Consider the following 21,355-nt stretch of genomic DNA (forward strand, 5'->3'; position numbering starts at 1 on the left):
TCAGGTGCTGTCTTAGTGGAGTTTGCACGTTCTCTCTGTAAATGCATGTATCTGCTGTATGCTCCTGCTTTCTCCCACATCTTAAAGGCGTGCAGGTTGACAAATTAACAGTCTCAGTATGTAGGTGAATATGTGGGGAGGGGAGCAGGTTTTGTTGTGAGAATTTTTTAAAAATTGATTGTAGAGTTGGTGCAAATGGATGGTTGATAGTTAGCACAGAGCCAGATGGCAGAAAGGCCCGTCTCCATGCGATTATAACTCCAAAATAATTGGAGGGATGAGTGATTCATCATCCCCTTTGACTTTTCCAGGACAGGTTCCATTTGTGAAAGAGAGGAATGTTGTTCCCACTGTTTGCAGAATCTCACAGTTATTAAAATGTGTCGATGGATGCAGACTTATGTAGTTCACTGTTGCTTAGTGTGCAGATTTGTGTAGTAAATATGATTATTATTGGCACATGTACCAAGCTACGGTAAAATAAAACTTGTCTTGCATACTGTTTATGCAGTTCAGCAGTGTGCTGAGGTAGTACAGGGTAAAGCAGTAACAGAATACAGAATAAAGTGTTACAGTTACAGAGGAAATGCAGCACAGGTTGACAATCGTGCAAGGTCACGGAGAGGTAGATTGAGGTCAAGAGTACATTTTATCATACTAGGGCCCCATTCAACAGTCTGATAAAAGTGGGATGAAGCTGTCCTTGAGCCTGGTTGTACATGCTTTCAGGCTTTTGTATCTTCTGACTATTGGGAGGGGGAAGAAAAGTAAATGTCTGAGGTGGGTGGGGTCATTGAATATGCTGGCTGCTTCACTGAGGCAGGAGTACGGACAGTAAGAAATAACAGCTTGATATCTATGCAATGTCCTTAAATGCCTTTATTTAAGAGAGGCAGGTGCTGGGAGGGGGAAAGTGGATGTTGGAAGAGCAAGCCAATTAATTATTTGTAATTGTTTCAGGGAATACATTTTTTGAATTTTGTCAAATCAGTAGTTTATTGATCTTTTTTATCATTTACAGGCGACGTTGATGTTAGTGACAGGTGGCACTTTGACTTGCCCTCATTGTCTCTGATATCAAAGGTATCTGAGTCCTCCCATCGAGAGCAGTGGACACACCTCACCATGGCTGTCTAGAGATCAACACGTGCCTGGTACGAGCCAGGCCTTGAGCAGACATTGCCGCCTCCGACTATAGCGCAGAGTGGCTGGCAGGCTAAACAAAACAAGAATTGATAATGCGTCTACGGGAGCACTCCTCAGTGTTAATTCTTATACACCTTTGGCACCTTTTTTTTTAGAATGAGAGTGGAGATTGTGAGGTGGCCTATGTCAGTAAGTAGTAAAAACAGCAAAAACAATCCATTTAATTAAGAATGGGACTAATTTCTCAAGTCAAAAATGTTTTGACTTTGTTCATCCAAATCTTACGAATCTAATTTTTGTGTGATTGTTAACATTCTTCAAGACATTGAAATCTGATTTAAAACTGGCCAAGGAAAGAGAGGAGTTTATTCTTGGTGTTGAATAGAGTGCAAATCGATAAAATAAAGGCCAGCAGCAATCTTTTTCTGAAGTGGGAGGGTGGGATTAAGGTAACACATACCAGGAGAATTAAATTGTTTGGAAGTTTTAGTGTGAGCTTGGCTGTACCTCTGGATTATGAGGTAACAATAACTGAGCTGAAGTGCCCAGATTCTCTCTCCTTCTGGGCTCTTTCCAACTTCTAAACATTAAGTCATTTTTGTGCCCGCTTAGGTTTGAGTTTTAAAGGTTTTTTTAAAAAATTAAAATCCCAGACTTGCAGAACGCCAAGTGCATCTTAACAGTTGCTATAAGCCAGAGCACTTGGCAGCGGAAAACTGTTGTTAGAGGGCAAGGGAAATGACTACTTCTGGTTTTGCATTCAGTCATTCAATTAAAACTTTTTTTTTGTCTCTTTTGCCAGTTTTCTGGCAACACAGATGAAGTAAATGAAGGCTTACTGGGTTCTGGAATTTCTTGCACCAAAATTGTGATTTTGGTTGTTAGCACGTGCAGCATTGTCAGCGAAAACCATTTGCTTAAATGTGTTATTGAAGGTGTGGATATGTGCATCATACATAAATGTCATTCTTTTAGCAAATTACTTGCGATAATTCTGTCATTTCCATCTAAAGCACATCATTGTTTGTTTCTTCTGTTCGAGGTACCTGCTTGTACAATTCTTTGCAGAAGCTAAGTGTAGAAGTGTATGTTTTGGCTTGACAAGACTGCATGGTCTAATTCATAAGTTGCTACACCTTTTTGGCTGTTGCCATTCTTGCAGTAAAAAAACAAAGTTGTTGACCTCATTGAGTTTCTGCTCAGACTCTTTGTGCGCATGTGCACTCTAAATATTTAAGAACACAACCAGGAGAATGAAAAATCATTATTAACAAAGCAGGAGACTGAAAAGTTACCGTTAAGGTCTCAAATCCTGGAGAAAATTTTAGTCTGACCTTCATCCTGAATTGTCCTCAATTATCAATAAAGGCTTCATAGTCTGGGTGGATCTGATTTGTATCCCCCTCTAAGTAAAATAGCTCACACTTGGAATGCACGCAAGTCATCTGTTTAATGCTGACGCCAGGTCTTCACTGCTTGACAGTTTACAGCAGAGTGAAGGTTAGCACTAATGTAAAGCCCCGACCATGGAAAACTACGATGAAGGATTTGTTCAAGACTAAGGTCAGTACAGATCTTTCTCCTTGAAACATGGGCTTCAGAGAGTCTCAGGAGCCTGTGGAACCACACACATTCTAAACCCCATGGGTGTGAAATAAATTACCAGAGAATTTATCAGTGAGATTGAACATAGAACAGTACAGGCCCTTCAGCCCATGATTTTGTGCTGACCTTTTATCCTACTCCAAGATCAAGCTAACCCTTCCCTCCCACATGGTCCTTTGTTTTTCTGAGGATGCTTATTCTTGGAAAACAGCCTATTCCAGGCCAGTTAAGAAAGAACCCCATGGTGGATCTGGAGTCACATACATAGAATAGTGCAACGCAGTACAGGCCCTTCACCCCACGATGTTGTGCCAGCCTTTTAACCTACTCTGACATCAATCCAATCCTTCCCTCCCACGTGGCCCAACATCAATGTGCCTTTCAAAGAGTTTCTAATATATCAGCCACCACCACTCTGTATATTAAAATAAAACTACTTCTAACATCTCCCCAGTACTTTCCTCCAATCACCAAATGATTCCCTTTAAGAGAATAGTTTCTTAAATCAGCCTGTAGTGGAAGGCAGACAAATGTTTAAGATCATATGAAATTAAGTAGATATTACGGGAACTATGTAGCTGTCCAAGAGTCTCTTAAGTGCCTCTTAATTTATCTGCCTGTACACACTGCCTGGGGTGGTGGTACAGGGAGATATATTAGAGGCTTAAAAAAACCCTATACTTCACTCCAAGCACCTTAAAATTATGCCCTCTGGTATTATCCATGAATGCCCCTGGGAAAGAAATGCTGGCTGCCCATGCTATCAGTTGCACACTAATATTTCACTTATGGAACCAAATTCTGCCCACACAATGGGGATGAAGGTCTCCTTTGTCAGTCCTTGGCTCACCTAAATTCTGCGTATGGAAAACCTTCAATTATGTTGAAGTCTGTCCAAACCAAGTAACCAAGAGAGAGTCAGACAGGTGAAGTTGAGTTGTTACATTCAGCATCACATTTATTATCACTGACATTAGTCGTGGAATTTGTTGTTTAGTGGTAGCAGTATAGTGAAAGGCAGGGGAAAAAATTACTGCAAGTTACAGTGGTAAATAAATAGTGCAAAAGATGAAAAGTGAGGTAGTGTTTATGGGTTCATGGATACAAAGTGCAAGCATTTTGACTCCCATTATACACAACCTAAAGTGCAAGCTGGCAATGGTGTAGGACCTGCGATCCTCGAAAATCAGAGGAGTGTTACAGGAGTACTGCGGTTACACCTTTCTTCTACGATGCTTCTTCCTATGTTCCTATCTAAAATCAAATCTGTCTGCAGTTATTATCAAAGGTCCATTAAATGAACCAGCCATCAACAGTACTGCTGGCCTTGACTTGAGTTTCCAATAGCTGAATATGCTAGATAAAGTTTGTGAAATTCTAGTTTTGCGTCACACAAGCCCAGCTTTTATCACTGAGGTAACCAGCACTTCACAAGCAAAGTAAATTTCTCGGTTGGGACTTGGAGATTTGATATCTGTGCGTTTGAGTTTTGAACTCACACACTGTGATGAATGTGAGGCACACGGAGCTGTGTGGTGAACAGGCCGAGCTGGTACAAAATGGTGGCAGAGTGGTATAGCTACGAAACCTGTTTCTTCAGTTCTCATGACCCAGGTTCGCTCCTGCCCTCTGGAATCCTGTACACATTCTCTCTGCAATCCCGGATTCCTCCCACATCCAAAAAATGTACTGGTCGGTTCGCTGGTCACTGTAAATTGTCCCTAGTATATAAATGAGTGGTGGGATCTGGGGCTGAGGGAGTGTGGGCAGAATAAAATAGAATTGTTAAGGGGTTGGTGGAAATTGATCGGTGGTGCAGATTCATGAGTCTGTTTCTATGCCTAGTGACAGAAGAAAGATCATCCTGTTTAATGATTTCATAAAGTGGATTTCAACTTGTTAGTTGGAAATACCAACTGATTTGAATAAGGAACGGTTGTTGCAGGATATGTCATCCGAAGGGATCAGGTTAATATATGAGGAGCTTTGGGTGGCACTGGGCCTGTACTCACTGGAATTTAGAAGAATGGGGGGTGGGGTAGGGTGGATCTCATTGAAAGCTGTCAAATAATGAAAGGCCTAGATAGAAGGAATGTGGAGAGGATGTTTCCCATCATGATGGAGACTCCAGAATACAAGGACATCCCTTTATACAAACGTAGATGAGGAGGCATTTCTTTAGCCAAAGGATGATTAACCTGTGGAATTAATTGCCACAGATGACTGAGGAAGCTAAGTCATTATTTTTGTTTAAAGTGGAGGTCAATAGGTTCTTGATTAGTAAAGACATCAAAGGTTATCGGGAGAAGGTAGGAGAACAGGGTTGAGAGGGATAATAAATGGAATATTTCAGAACAGACTCGATGGGCTGAATGGCCTAATTCTCCTCCTATGTCTTATGGTTTTTATGGTTCTTGGGCCAGGAACTTGGTATGTCACGCTGATTTAGAGTGGAAAGGTATTTGTCTTATCTACATATGATATACTTCTGCCTGAATGGTGTCTGTGGCTTGTAAATAATTTAATACTCTCATTTACTCAGCCAGTGATTCTCGACCTGCTAGCTGATAAATTTCTGTGGTCTGTGTGGAACTCACTCCACCTCCTGGTTCTATCCACTCACTCCACACCCACATGTTTTTCCCCTGCCCTTATCAGTGTGAAGCACTGGTAGCTCTTTGTGTTCCTGCTCATCTCTTTCCAGTAGCTGTATCCAGCTCCACACCTTGCTCCTTCTCCTCCTCACCTCATTCTATCTACCTCTCATTTCTCTTGTGCTTTCATCTATCACTCACCTGCCACTGTCTTCCAACTCCAACCCCTCTCCGCTCCCCTACCTGCCCATCATCTTACACCCCTCCTTGATTAACCAATCACTCTTGCTTCCTGTCTAACCCCTCCCCTTCCCCTTTTTGTGATAGCCATACCTCCTCTCCACTTTCAGTCATGATGCAGGGTTTCAACCTGAAACGTTAACAGTTCCTCCAACAGATTGTTTGTTGCTCCAGATTCCAGCATCTACAGCCTCTTGTGTCTCCAAAAACAGTTTTAAACGGATGCACGAAGATGTGTGGATGCAGATAAGACACTGAACCACAAGTGTGACCAATCACTTGAGATCTACTGTTCCCTCTGCAGGGATTTCACCCCCCCCCCCCCCCAAATTTCACTGGTCAATATCCTGCTGTTGCCCACCATCTGCTGAGAGGTGCTGTGTTTGGGTGCCGGGTAGGTACTGGTTTCTTTGAGCTGTCATACTGCTCGAAACACCTTCCTGGCACCTGAGGCTGCTGTTAGGTTGTGGTAAAGGCTCATTGCAGCCCATAGTACAGGAATATGAACTGGCAGGGATGGAAGAGGAAAAAAATCTGCTTTGACTATCCAATAGGAAAGTATTTGGGTGGATAAGTCTGGTAATTCTTCATAGTCATTCATTTCATCATGGAAGCTGCAAATGCTCTTCAGATGTAATTGGCTGTGAATTAGTTTGAAGTTATGAAAGGTCCTACATTAATCTAGTCTTTAACTGAATAAAATTGACTCACTCCCTTTCCCATTTTGTAAAAATTTTTGGCTGCATATTTTAAATTACTGAAGTTCAAAAGCACAAAGCATGTATAAAATATTTGAGCTGTAGTTTATTCGGGGTTAGGCTTGATGTGCCCTCCCTCCAGCATTCTGCAACTTGTTTTAAAAACGTTGACAGTCATCATTTTTAAATCCTGAATGACAATTGCAGCAGGTTACTGCTGAGTTTGTGCATCTGGCCGTGTTTAAGTTTGACACTGCTTGCCACAGTCCCATGTTCCCGGTTTAAATTCCGCACTGGAAACTTGTTCACGATGCTCGTGGCCGGTTCAGGGTGCTACTTATTGCATGCATGGTAAGTTTGCAGGTGACATGAAAACAGGTGCTATGGTGGGCAGTGAAGAATGTTCTCGAAAATCAAGGGAAACTTTGTTTAGCTGTGTGAGAGGGCCAAGGAATAGCAAATGGATTTTAATTTGAATAACGGTGAGGTGTTGCATTTTGTAAAGTCAAATCAAGGTAGGACTTTCAGAGTAAATGGAAGGGCCTTGAGTGCTGGGGAACAGAGGGACCCTGGTATATAAGTACATGGTTCACTGAAAATAAAGTCACGGGTAGACAGGCCGGCGATGAAAGCTTTTGCCATGCCTTTATCAATTAGGGCTTTGAGTATTAAGGTGGCGCAGGGCACTGGTGAGGCTGCATTTGGTGTATTGTGTTCATTTCTGGTCACCCTGCTATAAGAAATGTGCTACTAAACTGGAAAGTCTGCAGAAAAGATTTACAAGATGTTGCCTGTACTTGAGGGACTGAGTGGTTGGACAGGCTAGGAATTTATCCTGTGGAGTGTAGGAGACTAATTAGTGATCTTGTAGAGGTGAATAAAATTATTAAGAGCCAGTGTGCAAAGTTTCTTTCCCAGGGCTGTGGAATCAAGAACCAGAGGAAATGGGTTTAAGGTGACAGGGAAAAGATTTAATAGGAATTCGAGGGGCAATTTTTTTAAAATACACTGAAAATGATATTATCCCGAATGAGCTGCCAGAGAAACTAATAACTTAAAAAAAAAGACTTTCGGGCAGAATTCCACCGATTCACCACCCTCTGGATAAATGGGTCAAATGCTGGCAAGTGAGACTGGCTCAAATAGCGCAACTTGGTCAGGCTGGACCATTTGGGCTGAAGGACCTACTTCGACAAAGGCGGCGGCCACTTGGCGAATCAGGTTCATGCCTTCTCTCAGCAGGTCATTCCCCTCATTGCTGTCTGTCACTGTGTCACCTACCCTCTCAGCTGTCCTCCAATTGCCTTTTGAGCCATATAACATCCACCTACACAAGGGTTCATTTACTGCATCAGATCATCTACCAGCGCTGGTTTGGGATGCGGAAGGAGGAATCGGAGGGGGAGTACACACACATACACACACACACACATCTAAGCAGCATCCAGCCAGTCACTTGAATCACCAAGGCACTAGAAGACTGGATCAGATGCAGGTAAGTGATCAAGGATTAACTTTATTTGCCATGTATAGTACATGTATTGGGAATTCGCTGATGCAACATGCAACAAAAAAATACATTCAACAATTATAAATAAAAAAATTATCTAAAAGTTAGTGTGGATATGGAATAAAATGTGCATAAATATCAACATATATTTACAAAGTAAACAGTATTATAAAAAGTGTTTAATGCCAGTCACTGCATACACAATAGCGTGACTGATGGTGATATCCTAAATATTGCAGGGAATAAAAACATTCAAAATCAATGTTTCAAAATACCTTAATGAACTTTTAACAGAAAATTCACAAGGTTCCCATTAGAGTCATGGGAAAGTTACTTGGACTGCAGGGTTCTGTTGATTTGTGTCAGAAAAGCCAAACTAAATCCACGGTGATTCAGTGTTGTAAAACAACGCATGAAAACTTTCAAGGTGAATACTTTTTATAGACACTATGATTTTGTTTTGTAAATTTGATTGTATTTCTTTACTTTTCCTGTAAATGTCAGCAAGAAAATTAATCTCAGGAAGATCAAGGATGAACTTTATTCACATTTTCCATTTACTGTATTACAAATTTGCTGTGGTGTGTTGGTCAGGACACAGCATACTGTGCAACAAAAAACACCAACATTCAACAATTATAAAAATCATTATATATAAAATAAGGGAAAAGTTGATAGAGATTATACAATAAAATGTGTATAAATACAAGCATGTATTTACGATATAAACAGCATTATAGTTGGTAGTACGATCACTCGAGTCAAGTATGGTGTTCTCCTCAGGGGTTTCTGGGGTGTTGGGATGGATTCCCTTAATGGAGAATGCCTGTGTTTGATTTGTTTAACGTGGGGAGGCTGATGCACAGGCAGTTGCCACATGGTCCTTGACAGATTGGAGCAGGGTCCAGTGGCGTGGAAAGCAAGACAAGTGGGGATCCTTCCCTGCTGCAACCTTCCTCTGCTTTCATTGACCTTGTTATTTATACTTAGAGGTGCAGAGTGGAATAGGCCCTTCGAGCCACACCACCCAGCAACCCCCTTACAACCCCGATTTAACCCTGACTCAATCACAGGACAATCAATTTACAATGACTGATTCACCTACCCACTATGTCTTTGGATTGTGAGAGGAAACTGAAGGACCTAGAGAAAATGCATGCATCCTAGAGGCAGGATGTACAGATTCCTTCCAGAAAAGGCCAGATTCGAACTCTGAACTCCAAAGGCCCAAGCTGCAATAGTGTCACGTTAACCACTACGCTACGGTGGTGCCAATTTGATTACACAGTTCTGTGCAAAAGGCTTAGGCACATATAAATAGCTAGGGTGCCTAAGACTTTTGCCCAGCACTGTAGTAGTTTTATGTATTGTACTCTACTGCTGCCACAAAAAAAACAATTTCATGACATGTGAGTGATGATAAACCTGATTCTGATATGGGTCTCCATTGTGGGCTGAGAGTGGGAAGGGGGCAGGGAGAGGGGAATCATGGTTGGGGAAAGGGGAGGGAGTGGGAAGCACCAGAGAGAAATCTGTAATGTTCAATAATGAATTGATTGGAATCGAATGACCTTGCCTGGTGTCTCGGGGCTATATATGGGTGACCCTAAGCACTGGATGGCTAAACTCCAGCCAGCATCATTCTCGGGCTCTCAGGAACTCGCAAGCCTCTCCACCATGACAAGGTTGCAATCCTTGAAGAAGATGGCAACACAAGTATTTTGATAATAAGTTTAGTTTGAACTCTTGGATGGATGAAATGATCCCACATAACTGTTCTGAATAGGGCCAGGGGAGCTATCCTGGGAAATAATTACCTTCTCAATCAACCTGTTTTTAATTAAAATCAGCTCCGGTAACTGCCTGTTAGCCATTGCATTGCCAGCATTAGAGTAAATGCAACACTTTAAATGTAAAAATAAATAAAATGCTTTTGAAAGGGTCATGAAAAATGTACGTGTTATTATTTGAATTAAAATTTCACTCTTGCCAAAAATATTTTACTGCGTGCTTCTGCATGTGAACCTGTGTTTGACCTTTGTCCTCTGATCCAGCCCCAGTTGCTTTCTTCCTGTTGACATAAGATGTATATAGGAACAGAATTAGATCATACAGGCTATCGGATCATCTTAATTCAGTCATGGCTGATTTATTTTCTTCAACTTCATTCTGCTGCCTTCTCCCTGTAGCCATTAACCCCTTAACAATCTCTGCCTTAAGTACACCCAAAGACTTGGCCTTCACAGCTGTCTGTGGCAATGATTTCCACTGATTCACCACCCTCTGGCTGAAGAAACTCCCCCGCATATCTGTTCTAAATGGACGTCCCTTTATTCTGAGGCTGTTCCCTTGGATTATCAATTTAACGAATGGAAACATTCTCTCCATGTCCACGCTATCCAGACTTTTCAATATCCAGTAGGTATCAATGGAGTTACCTCCTTATCATTTGGAACTCCATTAAGTACGGGCCCAAAGACAAACACTCCTCATACGATAAACCTTTAATTCCAGGGATAAACCTCCGCTGGACCGTCTCCAGGGCAATCAGTTGTTTCCTTAGATATGGACTGCAAAATTGCGTGCAGTATTCCAAATGTGATCTGATCAGTGCCTTATAAATCACCAGCTGCTCGTCCTTGCTTTTATATTCTATTCTTCTCTGCCCTTGCTCCAATTTAACTTTTCCCAGTCAGCCTTCAATTCTCCTATGTGAGCATCTTTCTATTCTGAATGTCATCTGGTCCTAGACTTTCCCACTATTGAAACTTGCCTATCAATATTCAACAGGTTTCAGTGAGATCCCCCCTCATTCTTCTAAACTCCAGTGAATATAGGACAAATACAAAAGAAGAACATAATATTCTTAGCGTTGTTTGCTCTATACATTCAACGTTTCTGGTTCTATGCATAGTGTTGGCATTTTATTATGTAAGCGAGGAATTCTGCAGATGCTGGAAATTCAAGGAACACACATCAAAGTTGCTGGTGAACGCAGCAGGCCAGTCAGCATCTCTAGGCAGGGGTACAGTCGACGTTTCAGGCTGAGACCCTTCGTCAGGACTAGCGAAACGTCGACTGTACCTCCTCCTAGAGATACTGCCTGGCCTGCTGCGTTCACCAGCAACTTTGATGTGGGTTGTCATTTTTTTGTTTGTATTACCTTTGCCCCTGTGATGATGTACCCTTGTTTTACTTCCCCATTTGGACTCAGCCCCTCAGCTTACAGAGGTGGAAGGAGTCTAGACTGCGATCCTCTCCCAGTGAGCCTTTACCTGGGCTACACTGAGCTTCAGTGAATTCACTACCGAGCATTAACATTGAAGCTGCTTGCTTAGCGGGGAACCTGTAGTTCCAAGAAAAGCATTCTGACTCTGGTGAGTAATGGACACACAGGACACTGGAGGAACTCAGCAGGTCAGGCAGCATCATGGAAGGGAAATGGACTGTTAACAATTTCAGCTGAGACCCTTTAATTGGACAGAAAGAGAAGGGAGCGATCCACTGTAAGTGAATTGTATGCGGGGTGGGGGACGGGGAAGGCGGAGGGTTTGGAGTGTAGCAGATGCTGCCCTCAGCATATCCTCAATGCAAACCAAGCACTTCACTGTATGTTTTAATGTACATGTGACAAATAAAGCTAACCTTCAATCTGCAGTCCCCCATAAAAACTGGAGTTATTCGTGCAAGTAACAAATTATTCTTAGAGCTATATAAAGTTTTTAGAGTAGTTTCTTACCTTCCACGCCAACCACCCCACCAACCCTTTCTGTCATTTGATTTTACCTCAGCTTTGCTCCGTTTCTTATGACGCGTTCTCCTTTTATAGTCCTTTAATCTTATTGGTTAAGGAAAATCGCAAAGGATTATTACCTTGTGGTGGTGGAGAGACTTGTGAGTTCCTGAGATCCCAAGAGTGATGCATCTGGAGTTTAGCCATTTGGCGCTTAGCTCCTGGTAGAGTCATCCATGGTGGTAAGGTCAAAGGGAAGATTCCAGACAAAGAGCGATCCAAACCAAGACCTCAGTGGTGAAGGTGGAAGAAAGCTGCAGCAGCAAAGAGTCCCCAGGCATCTTGCATTCTATGCCACTAGACCTTGACCCCGATCTGTCAAGGACCATGTAGTTGCTTCCCGTCCATCAGCCCCCCCCCCGTGTTAAACAACGTCATGCACAGGCATCCCAGCTAGGCCTCTACAGCCACCTGATTCCACCAGCTGAGTGATCCCACTACTACTACTACTAGCTGAGGAGGAAGATTCACCACTAGCTTCTTGGCTTGTTATGATTTGAGGACTGACATCAGTTTCCAAAAGGTACCATAGCAATTTTTTAAAAATTAATTGAAGTTCCACTGAATCCATTTCAAAATTTGACAGGCACGTGGGACTAACTTAGATGGAGCATCTTGGTCAGCACTGAGCACTTGGGCCGAAAGGTCTTTTTCCTGGTCTATATAACTTGATGATGGAGTGCCTTGAATGAAAATGTGGCATCGATCAGTGGTCCAGGTTTGTATCTTGAGATGTCAGACCTTTCGTTTACTTTCCTGTTCCAAACAGCACTTTATTCTCCAGTTAAACATCAGGCCTGAGATAGCTTTTCACAGCCATCTTTATAAGAGTAATGTGGAGATGTAGAATTTCATTGTACATAAAAAGCACAAGCCCAATAAAAGGCAGCCTTAGCAAACAAATTAATTGAGAGAAATATCAATTAAATTTTTTGGATTATGTGGTTATTCTGAGAGAAATGCTTCCTTTTGACGGACTATCGATTAATCAGTGTTTGCTAGACCAGTCTCTACATTGGATTTGTCCTTTTTATACTGTGGGCTGTACAGATGCAAAATCCCCTTTCCTTTTAAACAATCTGAGCATACAGCAAAGGAATCGAGCCTTCTGGCTTCTGCCCTCTGTTCAGTCTCAATGAAGGGTCTTGGCACAAAGTGGTGACTGTTTGATCTCCAGCATCTGCAGAACCTCTTGTGTTTTCAACCCACAGCATGTGCCAAATTAATTAAATTAGTAATCAAATGCCTAACTAATCTAATCTCTTCTGCCTACACAACGTACATATTCTTTGATTTTCTGCACATTCATATCTAAGATCGTCTTGAGCACTTCAATTGTATTTGCCGTTCACCACCGTCTCAGGCAGCACATTCCAGGCACCCAGCACACTGTGTAAAAAACACTTGCCCTGCTTAAAATCTGCTTATTCCTTCTGCAATCCAAACAAAGACTTTGTGGCCAAGTTTGCAGATGATACAAAGTGGAGGGGCAGGTAATGTTGAGGAAGCAGGGAGTCTGCAGAAGGGCTTGGACAGATTGGGAGAATGGGCAAAGAAGTGGCAGATGGAATATGGTGTAGGGAAGTGTATGGTCATGCACTTTGGTAGAAGAAATAAAGATGTAGACAATTTTCTAAAGAGGGAAAGACCTTCAAAAATCTTGAGTTGCAAAGGGATTTGAGGGACCTTACGCAGGATTTCCTAAAGGTTAACTTGAAGGTTGAATTGGCAGTAAGGAAGGGAAATGCAATGTTAGCATTCATTTCAAGAAGACTAGAATATAAGATCAAGGACGTGATGCTGAGGCTTTATAAGGCATTGGTCAGACTGCACCTGGAGTATTGTGAGTAATTTTTGGCCCCTTATCTAAGAAAAGATGTGCTGGTATTGGAGAGGGTCCAGAGGAGGTTCACAAGAATGATTCCGGGAATGAAAGGGTATGAGAAGTGTTTGATGGCTCTGGGCCTCTGCTCGCAGGAATTTAGAAGAATGAGAGGGGAATCCAATTGAAACTTATTGAATGTTGAAAGGCATACTGTATACAGAGTGAGGATGTTTCCTATAGTGGGGGAGTGTAGACCAGAGGGCACCACTTCAGACTTCAGAACAGAAGAACATCTATTTACAACAGAGATGAGGAGGAATTTCTTTAGCCAGAGAATAGTGAATCTGTGGAATTCATTGTCACAGATGGCTGCGGAGGCCAAGTCATTGGGTATATTTAAAGTGGAGGTTGAAAGGTTCTTGATTAGTAAGGGTGTCAAAGATTATAGGGAGAAGGCAGGAGAATGGGGTTGAGGGGGTAATATATCAGTCATGATGGAATGGCAGAGAGGTGGGCTGAATGGACTAATTCTGCTCCTATGTCTTATGGTCTGATCCAAACTTTGAAATTGTTTTTCCACAAATATCAATGAAATCATTGTCTGGCATTAAGTAAAAATTTAATCTATTATACAATGGAAATTAGACCTGGAAACGATCAAAGATATTGCTTTTCTTGGCTAGGAATCTTATCACAAGTAATAGCAGGACTTAGGTGAAGAGAGAGTTGCATTCATGTTGTACGAGATGATATCTTGTAAGCTCCTCTGAATTGTTTAACCACTGCAGGGGCTTTAATCTTAGCTGCGCAAAATTGCCTGTCTGTAGGAAGCTGGCCAAGTTATGCAAATACACCTTGTGTGTGATTTAGATTCTGACATCTGTTAGATGTTCTGATTGTCAGCGCAAAATTAGACCATAAGACATAGAATTAGAATTAGGCCATTCTGCCCATTGAGTCTGCTCAACTGTTTTATCGTGGCTGAGTTATTTTCCCTCTCAGCCCCATTCTCCTGCCTCCTCTCTATAGCCTTACCAATCGGGAATCTATCAACCTCTGCGTTAAATACACCTGACTGCTTGGCCTCTTCTTCTTTCTGTTGCAATGAATTCCATAGACTCACAACTCTCTGGCTAAAGAATTCCTCCTGGGAAAATGGGTCAGGCTGTCCACCCTATCTATTTGCCTTATTATCGTATACACATAGTCATAGTCACAGTCATACTTTATTGATCCTGGGGGAAATTGGTTTTCGTTACAGTTGCACCATAAATAATAAATAGTAATAAAACCATAAATAGTTAAATAGTAATATGTAAATTATGCCAGGAAATAAGTCCAGGACCAGCCTATTGGCTCAGGGTGTCTGACCCTCCAAGGGAGGGGTTGTAAAGTTTGATGGCCACAGGCAGGAATGACTTCCTATGACGCTCAGTGCTGCATCTTGGTGGAATGAGTCTCTGGCTGAATGTACTCCTGTGCCCACCCAGTACATTATGTAGTGGATGGGAGACATTGTCCAAAATGTCTTGGACAACTTGGACAGCATCCTCTTTTCAGACACCACCGTGAGAGAGTCCAGTTCCATCCCCACAACATCACTGGCCTTACGAATGAGTTTGTTGATTCTGTTGGTGTCTGCTACCCTCAGCCTGCTGCCCCAGCACACAACAGCAAACATGATAGCAGTGGCCATCACAGACCTCTCATCTCCTTTACTCCAAAGTTAATAGCCCTAGCTTGCTCAACTTTTCTTCATGAGACATGTTCTCCAATCTAGGTAGCATCCTATTAAATCTCTAATGCACCTCTTCTAAGGCTTCAGCATTTTTCCTATAATGAAGAAACTAGAACTGAGCTCAAAGATCCATTAAGGGCTTACCTGGGTTTTATAGAGCTGCAACATTACCTCACAGCTCTTGAGTTCAATCCCACAGCTAATGAAGGTCAACACATTATATGCCTTCCTAACCACCCCATCAACTTACTCAACAACTCTGAGGGATATGGAACCCGCTGTTCTTCCACGATGCTAAGAGTTATGCAACCTTTGCTTCCAGTTTTGACCTTCCAAAGTGAGCCGATTTGGTAAGGTGGAGAATGGTGTTGGGCTGAGCGGCCCAAGCGTATTGTGGCACTCGGGTCCGGGTCCTAGAGCGAGGCACCACCTGGTGCTTGGACAATTTAAACCCTGGCACAGATAGTCTGGAAGCCCGAGTGTCAGGAACAAAGGCGAGGGTTGGCCTAATTTCGCTCACTCTCCCATGAATGTTCATTCATTTCTCCATGGCATCGAGGCTATGACGAGGCTGCTCTGTGTTTTTGCCCTGCTGGTATTATGAGCTGGGACCAAGGTTTGGGCCTACCCTGGCTACTCCTGGAATGGATCTGGGACTCCATCTAGTTTGGAATGCTGTTGGCTTGCTTCTGTTGTTTGCATGATTTATGTTATTTTCTCTTTTTCTCTGCACAGTGGTTTTTGGTCTAATTGGGTTTTCCGGGTTTCTTGCTTTGTGGCTGCCTGTAAGCAGACAAATTTCAAGGTGTATAATTTATACAGTCTTTGATAATAAATGTGCTTTGAGTCTTTGAATCACTTCACACTTCCCCAGAATGAACTCCATCTGCCACCTCTCTGCCCAGCCCTGCATACTGCCAATGTCCAATTGCAACATACAACAACCTTTTACACTGTCTGCTATACCACTAACACTAACCTTTGCATCATTTGCAAATTGGAAAGCCAATTATGTTTGGTTATGCTTTCCAAAGTGCCTCGGGAAAAGACAAGAAGATAAAGTTTGATTACGATAAAGGATTTTCAGTCTCAATGCGTTACTGTTTGGTACAGCAACTACTCTGCATGTGACCGTAAGAAACTGCAGGGAGTTGTGGACACAGCTCAGCACATCATGGAAACCAGCATCCCCTCCATGGATTACATTTCTGACTGCCTCAGTAAAGCAGCCAGCATAATCAAAGACATTCTCTCTTCCCCTCTCTCCTATCAGGCCGAAGATTTCAAAAGCCTGAAACAACGTACCACCAGGCTCAAGGACAGCTCCCACCCAATGTTATCGGACTTTTGAATGGACCTCTTGCCTGACGAGAATCACTCTTGACCCCACAAACTGCCTTGTCATGATCTTGCACTTTGTCGTTTGCCTGCACTGCACTTTCTTAATTGCCTTTACACTTCATTCTGTAAGTTATTCTGTTACCTTATTATAGCTCAATGCACTGTGGTAATGATTTGATCTGTATAAACAATAAGCAAGACAAGCTTCTCACTGTATCTTGGTACATTTGAGAACAATAAAGTGATATTAATACCAATTAATCTCATTCAGCCAAAAGTTTCCAACAAGTGATCAAGATGGAAAAGGTTAATAACTGAGCTGTGATTATTATCTTGGGCAGATGGTAATTCATTAATTCTCCTCCGCTTGGTAGAGTGCCAAAGAATGTGATATGATGGTTAATTTACCGGACCAGCAGCCAGTGTTCTGGGCCGTTGATCCAGAAGAAGTGAGTTCAAATCCCATCATAGCAGCAGGGAAAATTATACTGAAGAGTAAATGTGAGTAAATTATGTTTACTTTGTGAGTAAATCTGGAATCGGAGAAAGGTTCGTTTCACTAATGGTAAACATGAAATCACCAGACAATTCCATACATTGTGCCAATGAACTTCAGGGAGTAACCCCCTTCTTCCTTAACTACTCTGGCCTGTACGTGACTCTGTTACGGTTGGGGTGGCGCAGTAGTGTAGTGTTAGCACAATGATATTACCGCACTAGCGACTTCACTAATGCAAATATCTAATCAGTCATTCATGTGGCAGCAACTTAATGCATAAAAGCATGCAGACATGGTCAAGAGGCTCAGTGCTGTTCACTATACTCAGTTCCACTTCCAAATTATTAATGTACATCATTAACAGTTAAGACCCTGCACCAACACATAAGATACAGGAGCAAAATTAGGCAAATTGGGCCATCGAGTCTGCTGTATCATTCCATCATGGCTGATCTATTATCTCTGTCAACCTCATTCTCCTGCCTTCTCCCCATAACCTTCGAGGCCCTGACTAATCAAGGATCTGCCAACCTCCATTTCAAATATACCCAATGACTTGGCCTCCATAGCTATCTGTGGCAATAAATGCCCTTTGGCTAAAGAGATTATTCCTCATCAGACATCCCTCTTTTCTGAGGCTGTAACCTTTGGTCATAGACTCATCCACTATAGAAAATACTCTCTCCACATCCACTCTATCTAGGCCATTCAATATTCGATTGATTTCAATGAGGTCCCCCCCCCTCATTCTTTTAAACTCCACCGCCCAGAGGCCCAGAGCCATCAAACACTCCTCATACATTAACCCTTTCATTTCGCCATTCTCGTGACCCCCCCTCTGGACCTTCTCTAATGCCAGCACGTCTTTTCTTAGGTAAAGGACCCAGAGCTGCTCCCAATACTCCGTGTTGTTGCCTTATGTAACATCAGCATTACGTCCTTGCTGTTATATTCTAGGCCTCTCAAAATGAATGCAAATATTACGTTTGCCTTCTTTACCACCAACCGAGCCTGCAAGTTAACCCTTAGGGAAACCTGCACAAGGACTCCCATGTCCTTTTGCACCTCTGATTTTTGAATTTTCTCCCTGTTTTGAAAATAGTTTATGCCTTTATTCCTTATACCAAAGTGCATGACCATACACTTCCCTACACTATATTCCATCTGCCACTTATTTACCCATTCTCCCAATCTGCATAAGTCCTTCTATATACTCCCTGCTTCCTCAACACTATCTTCATATTGTCTCCAAACTTGGTCACAAAGCCATCAATTCTGTCATCCAAATTGTGGACATGTAGTGTAAAAAGAAGCGATCCCAACACCGACTCGTGCGGAACCCCGCTAGTCAATGCCAGCCGATCTTTATTCCCACATCTTGCTTCCTGCCAGTCGGTCAATCTTCTATCCATGCTGGTATCATATCTGTAATTCGATGGGCTCTTATCTTGTTTAGCAGTCTCATGTGCGGCACCTTGTCAAAGGCCTTCTGAAAACCCGAATAGACAACATCCACTGACTCTCCTTTGTCTATCCTGCCTGTTATTTTCTCAAAGAATTCCAACAGGTTTGTCAGGCAAGATTTCCCCTTAAGAAAACCATACTAACTTTGGCTGATTTTATCAAGTGCCTCCAAGTACCCTGAAACCTCATCCTTAATGGAATCCAATGTCTCCACAACTAAAGTCAGGCTAACTGGCCTATAATTTCCTTACTTCTGCCTCCCTCACTTCTTGAAGAGTGGAGTGACGTTTGCAATTTTCCATATCTCTGGAACCATTGTAGAACCTAGTGATTCTTGGAAGATCATTACTAATACCTCCACAATCTCTTCAGCCACTTCTTTCAGAACTCTGGGGTGTAGTCTCTCTGGTTCATCTACTTTCAGACTTTTCAGCTTCCCAAGTACCTTTCCCTGAGTGACTACACTCACTTCTGCACCCTAAAACCCTCAAATTTTTGGCATACAGTTACATCTTCCACAGGGAAGAGTGATGCAATATACTTATTAAAGTTTGTCCACCGTATCTTTGTCCCCCATTACTACCTCTCCCATGTCATTTTCCAGTGGTCCGGTATCCATTCTTGTTTTTCTTTTACTCTTTATATATCTGAAAAAACTTTTGTGGTATCCTCTTTCATATTATTGGCTAACTTATACTTTCAGATTTCATCTTTTCTCTCCTTATGTTTTTTTTTGGTTGCCTTCTGTTGGTTTTTAAAAGCTTCCCAATCCTCTAAATTCTCACTAATTTTTGCTATTTTATATGCCTCCCTTTTCCTTTTATACTGTGTTTGACTTCCCTTGTCAGCCACGGTGGCTTCATTCTCCCTTTAGAATGCTTCTTCATCTTTGGGATGTAACTACCCTGCACCTTCAGAATTGCCCCCAGAAACTCCAACCATTGCTGCCATCATCCCTGCTTGAATCGCCCACTAATCTGCTTTGGTCAGCTTCTCTTTTGCTTTGTAATTCCCTTCTTTCTACTGTAATGTTGATACATTTGACTTAATCTTCTCCCTCTCAAACTGCAGGGTGAATTCTTTCATGTTATGATCGCTGCTTCCTAAAGGTTCCTTCACCTTAAGCTCCCTACTCTGGTTCATTACACAACACCCAATCCAGAATTGCCTTCCGCAAGCTGCTCTAAAACCCATCTCCTTGGCATTCTACAAATTCCATCTCTTGGGATCAAGTACAGTCACACATATTGACTGGAACTCCAATACTGTAAAAGAACTAGATGGGATAGAGATTGTCAAATGTGTTCAGGAAAATTTCCTTAATCATTACATAGAAGTCCCAACATGAGTGTGTGATATTTGATCTGCTGTTAGGGAATAAGACCGGGCAGGTGTCTGAATTTTGTGTAGGGGAACACTTTTCATCTAGTGATCACAATGCCATTAGTTGCTAATTAAATATGCAAAAAGCTAGGTCTGCTCAGCGGGTTGAGGTTCTAAATTGGAGACAGACCAATTTTGATGGTACCAGAAAGGATCTGATGGTACCAGATGGTACCTCAAAGTCTGGTGCAGATGCCACTACACCACCAGCTGACATTGGATAGACATGGACTGATTAAGGATAGTCAGTATGGCTTCATGTGTGGTAGTCATATCTAACCAATTTTCTTGGAAGTTACCAGGAAAGTAGATGAAGGCAAGGCAGTGGATGTTGCCTACATGGACTTTAGCAAGGCATTTGACAAGGTCCCGCATGGGAGGTTGGTCAAGAAGGTTCAGTCAGTCGGCATTCAAGCTGAGGTAGTAAATTGGATTAGACAATGACTTTGTGGGAGAAGCGGAAGAGTGGTAGTAGATGGTTGCCTCTCTGACTGGAGGCACGTGACTAGTGGAGTGTCTCAGGGAACTGTCCTGGGTCTGTTGTTGTTTATCATCAATATCAATGATCTGGCTGATAATGTGGTTAACTGGATCAGCAAATTTGTGGATTGGGGGTGTAGTGGACAGTGAGGAAGGCTATCATGGCTTGCTGAGGGATCTGCATCAGCTGAAAAAATGGGCTGAAAAATGTCAAATGGAATTTAATGCAGACAAGTGTGAGGCTTTGCACTTCAGTAGGACCAGTCAGGGTAGGTCTCACACAGTGAACGGTTGGGCACTGAGGTGTGTGGCAGAACAAAGGGATCTGGGAATACAGGTACTTACATAGTTAATTGAAAGTGGCATCACAGGTAGATGGTCTCGTAAAGAAAGCTTTTGGCACATTAGTCTTCATAAATCTAAATACTGAGTACAGGAGATGGCATGTTATGTAGAATTTGTATAAGACATTGGTGAGGCCTAATTTGAAGTACAGTATTGTGTGCAGTTTTGGTCACCTTCCTATAGGAAAGCTGTAAATAAGGTTGAAAGAGTACAGAGAAAATTTTTAAGAATGTTGCTGGGTCTGAAGGACCTAAGTTGTAAGGAAAGATTGAATAGGACTTTATTCCTTAGAATATAGAAGATTAGAGATTTGATAGAGATATACAAAATTATGAGGGATAAATGCAAACTGGCTTTTTTCTCTGAGGTTGGGTAGAACTACAATAAGAGGTCATGGGTTAAGGGTGATAGGTGAAATGTTTAAGCGAACATGAGAGGAAACTTCTTCTCTCAGAGGGTTGTGAGAGTGTGGAGCAAGCTACCAGCACAACTGGTCCATGCAAGCTCAATTTCAACCTTTAAGCAAAGTCTGGATAGGTACATAGATGGTAGGGATATGAAGGGCTATGGTCAATGTTCCCACTAAGGTACGTGGGTGTGCACGCACACACATCTTTTGCTACTACCACACAAAGAAAATTAAACTGTGCACAAAAGGATGTCGCCCTCTACCTCGTTGGCATGTTAAGTATAT

The 21,355-nt window shown here is 42.3% G+C and overlaps 1 protein-coding gene across 5 annotated transcripts in view; it reads left to right on the forward strand.

Moving 5' to 3' along the window:
• Positions 1-2,333, forward strand: part of upf2 (UPF2 regulator of nonsense mediated mRNA decay) — a 125,881-nt gene extending 123,548 nt beyond the window's left edge. For all 5 annotated transcript variants that reach the window (XM_072241573.1, XM_072241578.1, XM_072241577.1 and 2 more), the window contains exon 24: positions 1,022-2,333. In XM_072241573.1, coding sequence (XP_072097674.1) covers positions 1,022-1,031 — 10 coding nt within the window. In that variant the 3' untranslated portion in view covers positions 1,032-2,333. The remainder of the gene's footprint in view (positions 1-1,021) is intronic.
• Positions 2,334-21,355: the final 19,022 nt, after the last annotated feature.

This window comes from Mobula birostris, chromosome 23 (assembly GCF_030028105.1).
Source record: "Mobula birostris isolate sMobBir1 chromosome 23, sMobBir1.hap1, whole genome shotgun sequence".
Classification (NCBI taxonomy): domain Eukaryota; kingdom Metazoa; phylum Chordata; class Chondrichthyes; order Myliobatiformes; family Myliobatidae; genus Mobula; species Mobula birostris.